The sequence below is a fragment of the Leptonotus elevatus genome, chromosome 15 (assembly GCF_054856555.1).
Source record: "Leptonotus elevatus isolate MCC_2025b chromosome 15, RoL_Lele_1.0, whole genome shotgun sequence".
NCBI classification, from domain to species: Eukaryota; Metazoa; Chordata; class Actinopteri; order Syngnathiformes; family Syngnathidae; genus Leptonotus; species Leptonotus elevatus.
In genome coordinates, this window is record NC_141253.1 from 660028 (window position 1) to 675000 (window position 14973).

At 50.5% G+C, this 14973-nt stretch overlaps 1 protein-coding gene across 1 annotated transcript in view; it reads right to left on the reverse strand.

The window, feature by feature from the left end:
* Positions 1–187: 187 nt before the first annotated feature.
* The window catches only part of ttc28 (tetratricopeptide repeat domain 28), a 22329-nt gene continuing 7543 nt past the window's right edge, over positions 188–14973 (reverse strand). The window contains exons 8-32 of the mRNA XM_086097366.1: positions 14786–14882; positions 14129–14325; positions 13910–14063; positions 13657–13828; positions 13182–13350; positions 12939–13099; positions 12359–12847; positions 12085–12277; positions 11620–11953; positions 11342–11451; positions 11146–11275; positions 10785–11012; positions 10558–10705; positions 9560–9700; positions 8816–8951; positions 7927–8621; positions 7124–7371; positions 6415–6539; positions 6229–6306; positions 5970–6123; positions 5249–5325; positions 4981–5104; positions 4799–4906; positions 3688–4204; positions 188–2238 (exon numbers count right to left, since the gene is read on the reverse strand). Coding sequence (XP_085953492.1) covers positions 1059–2238; positions 3688–4204; positions 4799–4906; positions 4981–5104; positions 5249–5325; positions 5970–6123; positions 6229–6306; positions 6415–6539; positions 7124–7371; positions 7927–8621; positions 8816–8951; positions 9560–9700; positions 10558–10705; positions 10785–11012; positions 11146–11275; positions 11342–11451; positions 11620–11953; positions 12085–12277; positions 12359–12847; positions 12939–13099; positions 13182–13350; positions 13657–13828; positions 13910–14063; positions 14129–14325; positions 14786–14882 — 6165 coding nt within the window. The 3' untranslated portion in view covers positions 188–1058. The remainder of the gene's footprint in view (positions 2239–3687; positions 4205–4798; positions 4907–4980; positions 5105–5248; positions 5326–5969; positions 6124–6228; positions 6307–6414; positions 6540–7123; positions 7372–7926; positions 8622–8815; positions 8952–9559; positions 9701–10557; positions 10706–10784; positions 11013–11145; positions 11276–11341; positions 11452–11619; positions 11954–12084; positions 12278–12358; positions 12848–12938; positions 13100–13181; positions 13351–13656; positions 13829–13909; positions 14064–14128; positions 14326–14785; positions 14883–14973) is intronic.

Below are 14973 nucleotides of genomic sequence, written 5' to 3' on the forward strand. Positions count from 1 at the left end.
CAGGACATCATTAATTATTTGAAACAATATAAAACTATTTCAATTCAATGTTTTTGTTTTTTTTAGATTCAATTCGATCTAATATTGATGAATAGATTCATGGAACATCAATTCTTAAATATAGAAAAACATGATTAAAAACTCCACAAGCATGAAATTCCAAATGAAATTATGCGGAGGCGGTAACTGCTCAAATGATTTAGTTTATTTTTCTTCATGAAAATAACGTTTATTATCATCACTTAAGTGTCACATAAACATTGACAGCAAGGATAAGATAGAAATACTATTTTCATAATTGTAATTCAATAATTGTAAATACAGTATAAATTGTAAATATTCTAAATTGTCTTAAAGCAACACTAAGGAACTTTCAGTTTATGTTGATTATGGCGCCGCCATATGGACAAAAGCGGTAATATTATGCCTGAAGGAAGACCACATTTCCCATGAGGACAAGCGTATTGCGTCGTAATGTTTTTTCCGTTTGACTTCTGAATGGGTAAACGGGGAAGTGACGTATGCCATCAGGCAGTCAGCACATTTGTCGTTTTTTGGGTGTCAGTGTTCCTACCATCCTCCTCAAAGTTGCTTCGTGCCAGTAAAAATGATACTGTTCCCCTCAGGCCATGGCAAAGGTACCAATCAACTCGTTTTAAGTCCATGTTTCATCAGAAGAGTTATGAACATTTTATTAAGGTTAAAAAGTTCCCTAGCGCTACTTTAAAGTGCGATAAGTCAGGTCTTTTCTAAAGGTAAGAAATTACTTTTAAATTTCTGTGAAAAGTAAAAATATAAATAAGTATATGTACTGGTCTCAGCAGGTGTCCCCAAAATGAGTTTAGTTGACAAATGGACAGCTTCTGTCGAAGTATAAACACAAAATCATGACGACTCAAGTCCAATCCTCACCACTTTTCTTTCTTCCTGTCCACTTGACTCACACCAACATGCGTTACCTAGCAACCAACGCTTTCTCATCACATCTCACTGACTTCTAAACCTTCTCGGAACATCAGGTTGACTTAATTACCATGGCAACCAGGAAGATGCCAATGTCAACACTTAGAAGAAGGGAAAAAATGCCCTGCAAAAAATTTGTAGCCAGCAGGAAATTTGGTCCGTTTGGAAGGTTTGGCGGCGGAGGGTGCTTTGGTGTCCACGCTGTGGAGATGGTCCGGATTCTCACTGGGTTCATGTCGCGGCGAGAGGTCCAGCAAACCCAGAACGTCTTTCTGCACTGTACTCATTTTATTTCCCGGAAGAAGGCTGGCGGGGGCTGCGCCTTCGTGTTGGCGGGCTGCTTTGAAGCTTTGGGAGCGAGGTGCGGTAATAGCGGCGGGGAACGGTGCACGGGAAGGTTTGAGGTGGGACTCCTTGCCAGGTGGTTTTAGACGGGACTTGCTCCCTGGTAAAGGTTTTACATGGGACTCTATACCAGTTGTTTTCAAGTGGGACTCTGTGCCAAATGGTTTGAGTTGAAGTGAAAGTTTGAAGCGGGACTCCATGTCGAGTGAAGTTTTGTTGTCTGACTCTCTGCCAGGTGAACGTTTTAGGTGGGACTCAATACCAGGTGAAGTTTTAAAGTGGGTCCCACTGCGAGGTGGATCTTTGAAGTGTGAGCCGCCACCAGTTGGTTTGAGGTAGGACTCGCAGCCAGGTGAAGGTCTGAGACGGGACTCAATGGCAGATGAAGTTTTAAGGTGGGACCCTTTACCAGGAGGTTTGTAGTGGGACTCTCTCCCCCTGAGGTAAGACCCACCTTGAGGGAAAGGTTTAAGGTGGGACTCTCTGCCAGCTGAAGGCTTGAGGTGAGACTCCTTGCCAGGTACGTTAAGATGTTTGGGAGATGAGGACGGAACAAGCTTCTGCAGGGAAGAGGAGCGGCACAGTGGTCTGGGTGAGAGAGGACTGAGGGGCACAGCACTGAGACTCGTCCTACTTGGGGGTCTGCTGAAGGCGCTGGTCTCAGACGGCTGAAAGGCACGTGCCCCCCTGCTCAGAATCGGGGTGGTGGGCATCGAAAGAGAGCGCCGCCCCGGGTCCCTCTGAAGGCTCTCCACGGCTCGTATGTGGCCCTGGGTCTCCTCCAGGATCTTGCGAACCAGCTCCTGGTGGTCCAGTTGTCCCGTCGGTATGCTCCGCTCCTCCTGGGACTTGATGGTGCTTTCGGTCGCCGTGCTAGAGTGACCCGACTCGGAGCTGCTCGTCTTCGCTTTGCTCCTCTGAGGAGATGAACTGTGAAAAGAAATATTGGATCGGAACCAGTGAGTCGGGTAGAAAAGCTTGAAAACCGTCTAAATCCCCATTTATCGGGTGTTTTGTGTAACATTTTGAGGAAAGACAACATTATAAAGAGAGGAGGATAGGAGGGTCCGTCGGGAAGTCGAATCTTGAATTCAGGAGTGGTGGTGTGGTTTTCGTCCCGGCCTTGGAACACTGGCCAGTTCTACACCCTTGGCAGGGTCCTCGAGGGTGCATGGGAGTTTGCCCAACCAGTCCACATGTGCTTTGTGGACTTGGAGAAGGCGTTTGACCTTGACCCTCGGGGAATCCTGTGTGGTTTGATTTGGGAGTACGGGGTACCGAGGCCCCTGATACGGGCTGTTCGGTCCCTGTGCGACCGATGTCAGAGTTTGGTCCGCATTGCCAGCAGTAAGTCGGATTATTTTCCAGTGATGGTTCGACTCTGCCCTTTGTCACCGATTCTGTTCATAGCTTTTGGGGACAGAATTTCTAGGCGTAACCGAAGCGTTGAGGGGGTCCAGTTTGGTGGCCTCAGCATTGCATCTCTGCTTTTTGCAGATGATGTGCTGCTGTTGGCTTCACCAAGCCGTGAGCGATTCGCAGCCGAGTGTGAAGCGGTTGGGATGAGGATCAACACCTCCAAATCCGAGACCATGGTCGGAAAAGGGTGGCGTGCTCTCTCCGGGTCGGGGATGAGATCCTGCCCCAAGTGGAGGAGTTCAAGTATTTTGGGGTCTTGTTCGCGAGTGAGGGCAGGAGGGAGCGGGAGATCGACAGACGGATCGGTGCAGCGTCTGCAGTAATGCGGGCTCTGTATCGGTCTGATGTGGTGAAGAAGGAGCTGAGCCAAAAGGCGAAGCTTTCGATTTACCGGTCGATCTACGTTCCTGCCACGAGCTGTGTGTCGTGACCGAAAGAACAAGATCCCGGATACAAGCGGCCAAAATGAGTTTCCTCCGCAGGGTGTCCGGGCTCTCCCTTAGAGATAGGGTAAGAAGCTCGGTTATCCGGGAAGGACTCAGGGTCAGGAGCCAGTTGAGGAGGCTCGGGCATCTGGTTCAGATGCCTCCTGGACGCCTCCCTGGAGAAGGCCCCCGGGGACGACCCAGGACATGCTGTGAGAGACTATGTCTCTTGGCTTGCCTGGTAACGCCTTGGGATCCCGTCGGAGGAGCTGGTTGAAGTGGCTGGGGACAGGGAAGTCTGGGCTTCCCTCCTAAAGCTGCTGCCCCCCGTGACCCGACCCCGGATAAGCGGTAAATGATGGATGGATGGACAACGTTATAAATAAAATCTATTATTATTATTATTATTATTATTATTATTACTTCGCAAAATGCGGAAAGGTGAAGTGCAGCAAATGTATGAAACAATCTTGTTGGAACTTCTATGTTCCTAGAACCAGTGTACAGGTGAATAACCGCAAAATGTAAAACTCACATTTGTTTGTGTTGCGGCTTGGCAGGAACTTTTGGCGGTGGCGCTTTACTCAGAGACGCCGCCGTGGAAGGGGCGGCAGACCCTTGCCCATTGCCCCTCCCGATGCGGTGCGGTCCTGCCGGTGGGGAGTCACGGTCCTCTGGCCTCAAAGGTTCGCTGCTAATGATGGCGTAGCCCTGGTAGTCCTCATCGCCCGCCTCCCCTTTACTCTGATTGGCCATTCGCCTGGAGCAGCGAGGCGTCTCCGCCCCCTCCTGCGGTTGCGAACACTGGCTGACGACGTCGCTTCCGGCGGGCTCGGGCCGTGACAAGAAGCTGAAGGAGGAGGTGAGCGAGCTGAGGCTGTACACGGAGATGGCGTCGCCGGACAGTGCGTCCGGGCAGACGGCGGGCGGGAAGGCAGGACGGGGCGGCGAGGCGGGAAAGGACGGATGCCGAGGGGCCGACGGGGAGGACGAGAGAGACTCCAGGGAGGCGGAGCCGTACATGCTCACATGCTTGGGAAGATCCGCGGAGTCTGAAACAGGACACGGAAAAAGCACGTCACACTTCACTCCTGGTTTGGTCGCAAATCAATCTGGAATGGCTGTCAGTCAATTTAGGTTGCCAGAAACTTGATTTAGAGTTGCCCAACACTCAAGACTGTTCACAGTACACGTTGACACAAGTCCCTTTCACATAGTTTCCTCAAAATTTGCATAATTGGCGGCATGGCTCAGGGGTAGAGTGGTCGCCTCCTAACCCAGAGGTTGTGGGTTCAATCCCCAGCCCTTGCGAACATGTCAAAGTGTCCTTGAGCAAGATACTGAACCACCAGTTGATGAGGGGGTTCCACCTGCATTAGTTCAATTGGTCCCCAGTCAATCTGCGTTGATCAGCAGCAATCAACCCTGGTCGGGTGTAAAACTGTACTGGTTGCCAGTCGGAACAGTTTTCACGCAAGTCTGACATCTGGTTCTGTTAACCTCCTTAAATTGTCAATCCATTTGGACGGCAGTCAGTCGGGATTGGTTCGACATAGGTGTCAAAACCAGGTCCAGAAAAGTCAAAACCCTGCTTGTCTGTTTACAGAACAGAAGTGAAGTGCGGATACACAACGAGGCGTCCTCACCAAACAGTGCCAAGAGCGCCTGGAACGCCAAATTGATGACACGCCTGCTGGCCTGCTTCCCCGTCTTCAACAGAACTTCCTCCTGACCCACCTCGCACAGGTCAAACCCTGGCAAACACGATCGTCAGTTGTCATACTCTCTCTTTGGCTTTATTCGATTCAATTTGTGTTGTTGTTCCTACCGAGCGCGGCGAGGAACTCGTGGCAGCCCGGCGACCTCCACGCATGCACGCCGAGGGACGCTCGGACGGCGGCCGACGGTTGCTCGCGGGTCCCGTCGGGTGACTGCAGCAGCACCTGGTAGAGCTGCGGAAGGAAAGTCATTGGGGGAGGCCGCGTAAGGAAAGCGATCGAGAACAAGCCGCAAGAACGGCAGTTGATAAAAAGGAAAGGGAAGCGATGAGGATGCTTAAAGAAAGTCATCGCGAAGCAAATGCGAGCGTTTGTTACCTTGCGCACGAGTTGCGCTCCGGCTTCGGGTGCTGACGCCAGTTTGCAAAGAGCCCGAAGTGCTGCAGCGCTCAGACCTCAACACACATGCAGGACGTCACCAACTTGAAACCGTAACACAGTCTGATTGAAACACTACTTTAGAACCCGAGCCCAGCTTCAAAGCCGAACGAGATGCCGATTTTGGGGGCGGGAAAAAAAATACAGATGACAGATTCATCTGCAGAGTATTTAAAAATATATCCTTGAATGTTTATATACTTGAATTTTGAGAAAAGAAAGTCTTTGAATTCTTGAAACTTTAAATAGAACTTAACAAAATAAAACAATAAGAAAGTATAATAAGAATACAATAAACTTAACAAATTAATCTAACTTCATCTCCACTGTAAAGAAAAAAAAGGGCGCGGTGATATTTACTTGAAAAAAAACTTTCTAAACTTTTTTTATTATATTATAAATTTTACAAGGAGAGTTTTGGGGTACATTTTCCCAGTTTATTTATTTATTTAAAAACGTGACTAAACTGTTGAGGAGCGAACTCACGACCTTCTGCTTGGCAGGCAGACATTCGATCATGTGAGCCATATTAGTGTCGTCGTCTGCCATTACAGGCTTTCTGGTGTAAGGTACGAGGATTCCACCTGACAACCTTAAGACGATCCTTTCAAACCCTAACCCGAGTTGAAAATTTGAAACCGTAACTGTGGTTTGAAATTACCGAGCAGGGCTTGCATGGTGAGACTGCACCGTTGCAGCCGTTGTCCAGGGTCCGACGTGGGGAAGAAGACGGCGGGGGGGAGGCCGCAGCCGGCCACGTCCAAACGGAAACCCAGCGCGGACAGCAGCGCTCGCCAGCCGGGGACGCCGCCCACCTTTGGGTGTCATGGGAACGCGCACGCACACACGAGCAAATGAATACAAAACCACAGTTACTCACTCGCACACAAACACACAACAAAATACACACAAACTCACACCTTGTTGTGTACACTGTGCTGCGCCGTGTACATGCAGTTTGTGTGTCCGCTGTGAATGCGCTGCAAAGATTTCTCCACCTGCGCACGACACAAGACCCGTCAGGTGCGTTTTCCGTGACCGGACGATTGCGAAGTTGCCTTGCGCGTGGACGACGTCACGCCGCATCGCGCGTTTTGACGCCTGACCAGGTGCAGAAGGACCCTCAGGGCGTCCCGGGCCTGGTCGGCATGCCGGAGGACCTCCGCCAAGGCCTGTCGCACCGCAGAATCGGGGCCGTTGACCTTCACGTCGCTGCCGATCACAAGGTAACCTGAGCGACAACACGGAGCGCTTTCAAGACAAGAAGTTAGGGTTTCAAATTGGGGTTAAAAGCCAAAGTTGTGGTTTTCAAAATAGGGTAAGGATTTGAAATTAGAGTTAGGGTTTGCAAAGGAAGGTTAGGGTTTCAAAGTAGGATTAGGATTTCAAACTACGGTTTCAAATTAAGCTTTCAAGACAGGATTCGGGTTTCAACCAAGCAGTAGCAAATCAAATGAGAATTTAAAGCCAGGGTTAATCTTTCAAAGTAGGGTTTCAAGGATTAGGGCTTCAAACAAGGATTAGGATTTAGTTTCAAGACAGGGGTTTCAAATGATTGGTTTCAAACCTGGATTAAAACGGTTCAAAGTCACCACGAGGGTTAAAAATTAAGGTTTTAAAACAGGATTAGGATTTCAAATTTGAAAATAAAGCCAAGGTTGGGGTTTCAGAGTATAGGGTTTTAAGACACTGTTAGTGTTTCAAGTCACCAGTAAGATTTCAAATCAGAGCATGAAAAGCCAGGGTTAGTGTTGGGGCGTTGGGGTTTCAAAGAAGGATTAAGGTTTTCAAAATGAGGCTTTCCCATGTGGTCACCTGCCCAGTTTGAGGGGTGTGCGAAGTCCTTGTGGTTGTGTAGTGTCCTCATGGCGCCACAGAGCGCCGCGCTGGAGGGGGCGCCGTCGAGCAGGGCCGCGTAGAAGGTCTGCATGAAGAGCGTGGAGGCGGGCACCGATGTGGGCCACAGGGAGACGCACACGCATCGGACGCCCGCCGACAGGAAGGCTCTGGTCAGACCCAACAAGCCGTCGCACGTCGGCCGCGCGCCGCATTCGGGATACAACCTGGGAGATGGGCAGCGGACTTTCACACCAAAACTCTTAAAACCCTTATTTAATACTCTAATCCTGGTTTAAAACCGAACTAGAAACCCCTAACATGGATACATCGCCCTGTTTGGAAACCCTAATTTGAAACCCCAATCTTAGTTTGAAACCCTAAAGCTGTCTTAAAATCCTGATTTAAAATCATAGACCTTGTTTAAGATCCTAACTCCATCTTGAAACCCTAATTTGGAATCTTAACCCTTTTTAAAGCCTTAACTCTGCATTGAGACCTCAATTTCAAGCCCTAATCTTCGTTTGAAACCCTAAAGCTGTCTTAAAATCCTGATTTAAAATCATAGACCTTGTTTAAGATCCTAACTCCATCTTGAAACCCTAATTTGGAATCTTAACTCTTTTTAAAGCCGTAACTCTGCTTTGAAACCCTAATTTCAAACCCTAATCTTCGTTTGAAACCCTAAAGCTGTCTTGAAATACTAATTTGAAACATGGATGTGAGGGCACGGTGGACATTAGAGTTAAGTAAGAACCTTTGTGGGAACCTGAACCACCAACCTGAGGACCACCAGCCTGACACTCAAGTTGAGTTCCAAGATATCCGCCGCAGTGAGGAGGAAGTCTTGAAGCGGCGGACCGCTGCACGCGCTCTCGCGCGTATTCTCACCAACGCCGTCAGCATCCCCGCAAGCACGCTTTCCTCCATCACGGCGTTGCGCACTTGATGCCGTCGCCAGCCGGCCCCCCCCCTCCTCCTCCTCCTCCTCCTGGCCGGCGGCTGGCTCCCGGCTGGGGGCGAGCACCAGGGCGGCGAGCTTCCAGGAGACGTGGGTGGCAAAGTGAACGCACTGCGCTCGCGTCAGGGCGGTGACGGCCCGCCCCTTTGTGGCGTTGACGCCGACGAGCGGGCGACACCCCAGCCGCTCCCCCAGATGCTGAGCCTCATCCTGGGCCGAAGGCAGCGGCCCCCACAGCCAGTGCCGCATCAGGGTGGGCGACAGGCGGGGCGCCCCCACCACGGCGACCGCTGAGCCAGCGTCCCAGCAGGGTTCGGGGCCGCTGGGGTGAGATTGCTTCTCGGAGGCTCGCAGGCTCGCTAATGACGGCACGCAAAGCAGACTGAACATCTCGTAGAGGAACTCGTTTGACGAGCTGCCTTTGAGCAAGGCGAAGGGCACCAGGTACAAGTCACCCTCCAGGACCAGAAGTAGCTGGCGGTGTCGGCCCGCCGGACCACCTCCGTGCAGCAGGGCCTGATAAAAGAAAAACAACACAAATTAACTAAATGTTACAGGTGAGATGACTTGACTCCAGCCGGACTCAAGTCGCCAATTTCAGGACTTGAAAATCACTTCTAATTTAAAAGTTACTTTGAACTTCCCACCACTGCTAAGTGCGCTGAGCACCTTTCTCCTTATAAATCCAATCACCTTCCGCGTGTACTTACCGCTTCCATCGGCGCGATGAGCAAGTCGTAGAGAGCGCGTAGAGGAGACGGTTTGATAACCGGCAAGCAGGCAGGAGAAGACGAACCGTCCTTCGCCGAGGAAACGCTGTTGATGCTGCTCACGCTGCGACAGCTTCTGTTCACCGGCACAAAGCAGAAGAACGCTTGGACATTACACATCTAAGACAAATTATTTCCTGCTCATTGTGCTGTGTGTAAGGTACAGTGTTGGGGAATCCAGGTCCAGAAAATTAAAACCCTGAAACCGATTGGCCACAGGTTCTTCTACTCAACGGGTGGAAATGAACTTGTTTACCTGCTGGTTGAGTAGAAGCTAAAGCCAATCTGTGGCAGGGTTTTTACTTTCTGGATCTGGATTCCCCAACCCCTGGTAAGGTACTTATATGGACTGGGCAGTCAAAGTAGACCTGCAAATTTGCCAGTTTTATAAGTAGAATCAGACGCATAGCAGATTCAGAACATCGCCTGTGTGTGAGGGGATAATGCAAATCTGGTACCAGAAACTGGCTTCCCCAATCTTTTTCCTCGAGGGCCGGAGTCCTGCAGGTTTAGATATGTCTTTAGGCCAACACACCTGATTCCTATTCCTAGCTCTGCAGAAGCATGATAACGATCCTGATCTTCAAAATCAGGTGCGTTGGAGGACAGAAACGTCTAAAACCTGCAGGAGTCCGGTCCTCGGGGAAAAAGATTGGGGAAGCCTACGCTGAAGGAAGGAGGTACCTGTTGAAGATGTTGTTCCTGGACACCATGCGCAGGTAGCCGCTGGGGTTGTCGTCGGAGCTCATTTTGTCATCGAGCTTATCACGGTGTCGCTCAGGAACGTCTCCAGCTTCGCTTTCCGTCTCGCTGCCCACATTAAGCCTGCAAAAGAATAGCGGTTAACCGGTTAACTGCACAAATCGGCAGTTTAAAGGCTGTGGATGAACATTTGCCCTGCAAGTATGGTTGAAATGGAAAGAAATTGAAAGAAAAAGAGGGTCCACTTGTTATACATAGTGCCCAGGCCCTATTTTAAATCTGTCTAATCTGCAGCAACTTGTTAAAAAAAAAAAAATCTGTTATTTATTGTTAAAAAGAAATATTTTCAAAGAATGCTGATATGATTTTTTTAATGTCTATAATAATCATAATAAGAACCGTAAAACCGCGTTTTTTTTCTCAGACGATAATCGTACACCCAAATCTGAAACCGTTGCACCCCTACACCCGACCCAGCCTTCTCCAAGTCCACAAAGCACACGTAAACCGGTTGGCCGAAGTCCCATGCACCCTCCAGAACTCTGCTGAGGGTGCAGAGCTGGTCCACCGTTCCACAGCCAGGATGAAAATCAACATTGATTTTCATAAATCTGAGATTTGACTTCCAATTAGACCAGTGGTGTCAAAGTCCGGTCCTCAAGGGCCTTGAGTCTTGTATGTTCCTATTTAAACTCATCAGCAAGCTCTGCAGGAACCTGATAATTATCCTGATCATTGAATCAGGTGCGTTGGAGTAGAGAAACTTCGAAGGCATGCAGGACTCAGGCCCTCGAGGACCGGATCTTGACACATGTGCAATAGACCCTCCTCTCCAAAACAACCAAATAGACATTATTACCATGATTTGACGAAGAATCCTGATCCTAAATTGAGGCAATAGGTCTCGCAGCTTAAACACAGAAGTCCTACAAAAGTTCTGAGTTATGCAGTAAAGTTGCATAGTTGGCGAAGTGTCTTACCTGCTAAGGTTTCCATCAACTCCCAGAAGCTCTCTGGCGTTGCAGACATGCTGATCCAGCGAGAGCGGACCATCATCCTGCAAGCTCAAGCCGTCTTGGAACTCAAGCGCGTCCGCTCCGAGACAAGCCTGGTTGAACTTGACGATGCCTGCGGCGTCACCATGACACTAGTGGTGAGACAGTTGAAAAAGGAAGAAGACCACATCAGGTGTGACATATTCGCTTACCGGAGCCAGGAGCCAGCAGCCAGCTGTACAGGAAGCCTCCCGCCACGGAGAAGTACAGCACCATGGCCTTCTGGGAGTTGACCGTGTCCAGGATGTGCTCCACCGTGACCGGGGCATACTGGTCCGAGCCCGCTGACTGCTGGTGTACTTTTTGACGTTCCACCAGTAGGTCGGTGAACGCCCGCGTCCGGCCTCGCTCCGCTATGGCCAGTGCCTCCTCGTGGCGCCCTGTGGACGAACGGTAATGCCATTTTGTGACATGAAAGTGGTTTAAAAGATCAGGATTAAGTCGGGTCAGTCCTCAATGTAGACCCAAGTACCAAATGCACGGTAGGCCATTTTAAGGAGATAATCAGCCTACCCAGGCTGACAAGGACCCTTTGGAGAGCCTGGTATGAGTCCGTCTGCAGGTCAAAGAGGGAAAGCCTGTAGTCCGGACTGTGCTGCATCTCACGGCGAATGGTCTCAAAGAGAACCGACGCAATGTACAGCTGAAACACACCGACCAATCAGTTTTCACCATTTCGTCAATATATGCAAACCGTTGAGCAACAGACCTGATGCTGGGCCTCCTCTAGGTTTTCAGCAGCCCACAGAGACAAGCCAAGATGGTGGCGTATCTTGGCCTCGTCTTCTCGACGAGCCAACTGCTCGGCCAGGCGAAGACCTGTGAGCAATTCAAGGTTTTGTTTGTATTCAATCATTCCCGACTCACTATATGTGGATATTGTGTCGAGTAGTCAGTAAGGGGGTGATTCAGAACACAGTCAACAATTAGTTTGGAAAGGTGAAGACATAGGCCCAGAGGTCTCCATGTTGCCATTAAGTTCCTCACCTTCCTGCAAATACATCACGGCCTGCGTGTAGTTGCCCAGTGCGTGGTGGATCCTCCCCAGGCTCCCGTAGGCCAGCGTTTTGGCCACCAAGTCGTTGGTCTGCGCTGCCATGCTAAGATGCTGCTCCTGGAATACCAAAGCCCTCTCGTAGTTGCCCAGAGCCTCGTAGGTCACTCCCAGGTTTCCATAGGCCCGAGTTTGATTCCTCACGCACCCCATTTGCTCTGCCATGTCCAGAGCTCTTTGGTGCCACTGCCGCGCCGTCTCGTAGTCAGCCATTAGCTGGTAAACTCCGCCAAGCACGTCACTGGCCTCTGCTTCCATGGATTTGTCCTGATGGGGAAAATCAGGATCGGCGTCATTTGCAGAGCCAGGATTGCAAATGACAGCGAATTCAACAACATGCAGCCACTCTCAGAGGGATGCTGGTGCACTCAGGCCAAAAAAGCGGGACCACTGCTCACCCCGGCCGAGCGGGCAATGCCGAGTTGGTGCTCCAGGCAGGACAAGGCCTGCTCGTAGTTTCCCAGCTGGCTGTGCAGGGCGCCCAGCTCCCCGTAGGCCTGCGCTTTCCCGCCTACTGCCCCGCCCAGCTCATGGGCCACCACCAGCCTCTTCTCCAAGCACACCAAAGCTTGTTGCAGGTTTCCCACTGACCTGCGCAGGGCAGCAAACACAGTCGTTACAACCGAAGTCTACTCCTTTGCAGCCCTACTCCCAAAATTTGACAAATGGTACCTATGAGCATTGCTAAGTCCTCTGTAGGCTTTCTTCTGGTCCTGGACTTGCTTGAGACTCTGAGCCACTGTCAGGGCCTTGTCATAGCACCGAATGGCCTCCTCAAAGTCCCCCAGGGCGTTGTAACAGTCTGCCAGGTTCCCGTAAGCCTTCCCCCCATCCAGGATGGCCTCCCTGGAACTCAACTGTTGTAACATGGCGAGCTGCTGCTGAAAGAAGCCAATGGCCTCCTCAAAGTGGCCCATGTTGATCTTGGTGATGCCCATGTTCCCGTGGACCTGGGCCTCCAGGCGGGCATCGTCGAGCCGTTGCGCCAGGCTCAGCTGAGCCTCGTAGCACTGCAGGGTTGTGTCATAGTCTCCCAGAGCCATGTGTACGCAGGCCAGGCGGCCCAGAGCGTGGCACTCGCCCCGACAGTCGCCCAGATCCTTGCGCAGCGTCAGCTCCTGGCTGTGGAAGGACAAGGACATGTCCAGCTGGCCAAGCAGCCTGACAAAGAGGCACAGAGGGTGAAGAACGGGCTGCTTGGGCAATCATTCACGCATTCATGAAAGCTGTACGTCTTCACTCAACCTCTCACCTGTGAACTGATCCGAGAGCCGAGTAGGCGTCCGCCTCCATCTTATGATCCATGAGCTCATGAGCTAAAGACAACTGCTGCTGGTAGAAGCTGGTGGCTCCCTGAAGATCTTCCCGACAAACACTAACATCTCCGAGATTGCCCAAAGCCCTGAAGATTGCCTTCAAACACAATACAAGGAAGAGTTCTTTTAAGTACTCTTTAACAACTGCAAAGACTCCAACATCCAACATGGACGCCTGCCTGTGTGTTTTTCAAAGCTTGTGCTATTTGGAGCAGGTATTTCTGACACTCTTCTGCTCTGCTGAACTCCCCCAAGGCTTTGTGGGCCAGGCCCAGGTTACAGTAGGCTTTGGCCTGGGCCAGCTTGTCCTGCAGGTCCTTGGCCAAGGCCAGATCCTGTTTGTAGAATCTAGGATTTAGAAGAAAGAAGGCAAGTGTGTTATGGATCTAAAGTACACGTTTATATGACAATCGACCAGAGATGGGCACAAGTCTTTAAGGCCAAGTCCAAGTCAAGTCCATGACTGGTGATGCAGGCCAAAACATATTACGTTTTTGTCATAGTTTCAGTTTTAGATACCAACAATATACTGGACTATCTCTACAGAAGCTGACTATATCTCTTCAGGTCCGTGGGAGTTACCCAAGTTTTGGAAAGTATCCCCCTCTCTGTTCTTTAACATTCAGAATTGACCCTTTGAAGTGAAGTTCTGACCTGACAGCATCTTGGTACTGTCCCAGGCAGAAGTGGGCGTAGGCAAGGTTATGACAAACTTTTCCTTCACCCTCCAGATCCTGAAGGCCGGGAGCCAGAAGCAAGTACTGCTGGTAGTATGGCAACGCCCGTTTGTAGTCACCTCTGCAGCAATGGAAGTTGCCCAAGTTTGCTGGAAAATAAAAGACAAAATGGAAAAAATTGAAACAGAAAGCATCGTCTCACGTTTCTTTGATGCTCATGTCTGGCTTGCCTAAAGATCTCGCTTCACTTTGAACGTCACGGAGCTCCCGTGAGATGGTCAGGTGGTGCAGGTAGTGCTGGAGGGCCCGGTCGGGAGCGCCCAAGGCCTGGTAGGCCACCGCCAGATTGCCGTGTGTGGAGGCCTGGGACGCTCGGTCGTTCACCTGGAACTCACGGAGTCGGTCAGTGTTCCTCGCCACAGGGGGCGACTCCTTCCAAGGACCTTTACCTCCAGGGAGATGTTCAGTTCCTGGCGGTGGAAACCCACGCTTTGCTCATAGAGCCCCAGGGCATGGTAGGCATTGCCCATGTTGCCGTAGGCCCTCCCCTGCGCGCCGTAGTCACCCAACTCCTGGGCGCACTTCAGGTGAGCCTTGTGGAACTTGAGTGCAACTTCGTAGTCGCCTCGCATCTGATGGACAATGCCTGGAGGTGGAGACAACATCAAGCTGCTTGAGCAACGGCCCACATGACTCTCAAGTCTTAACTTTGCATATTGCCGTTCTGTTTTTCCTGATTTTCTCAAAAACAACATCCTTGAATCCAATCCTTTTCGGAGCTCCCTTCTGGGTTTGACGCGTTCATGCGCGCACACAAACAAAAAAACTTGCTCAGATGTAAACAAGCAAGACTTTTATTCCAGTCAAGTTGAGTCTCATGAATTCAAGTCTTTCATCCGCTCTATTGATGGTGTCACGTTGACCGACTCTTCAGCGTCAGCGTGACTGCGGAAACTGAAACCTTCGTAAATAAAAGATGAGTGCTGATTGGCTGGAGCGGCAGTCATGTGACACAGAGCAACCATTGTGTAACATGACCTCTTGCTGACCATTTGAAGTCTTCACATCACAAGCTCACCCGAAGACCAAGCAAAGAAATAACCCACCCAGGTTGGACGAGGCTCGGCCTCTTGCCGCCGCATCCTGCAGCTTCTCTGCAATTTCCAGTTGATGTTGGTGATATCGAAGCGCTCCCTCCAGATCCTGAGCAGCACATGTAAAGCTTTATTCTTCAATGGTTATGATTATTCAGGTACGGGACTTTGTCTGGTAATGTTTTTTCTCACTAACTAAT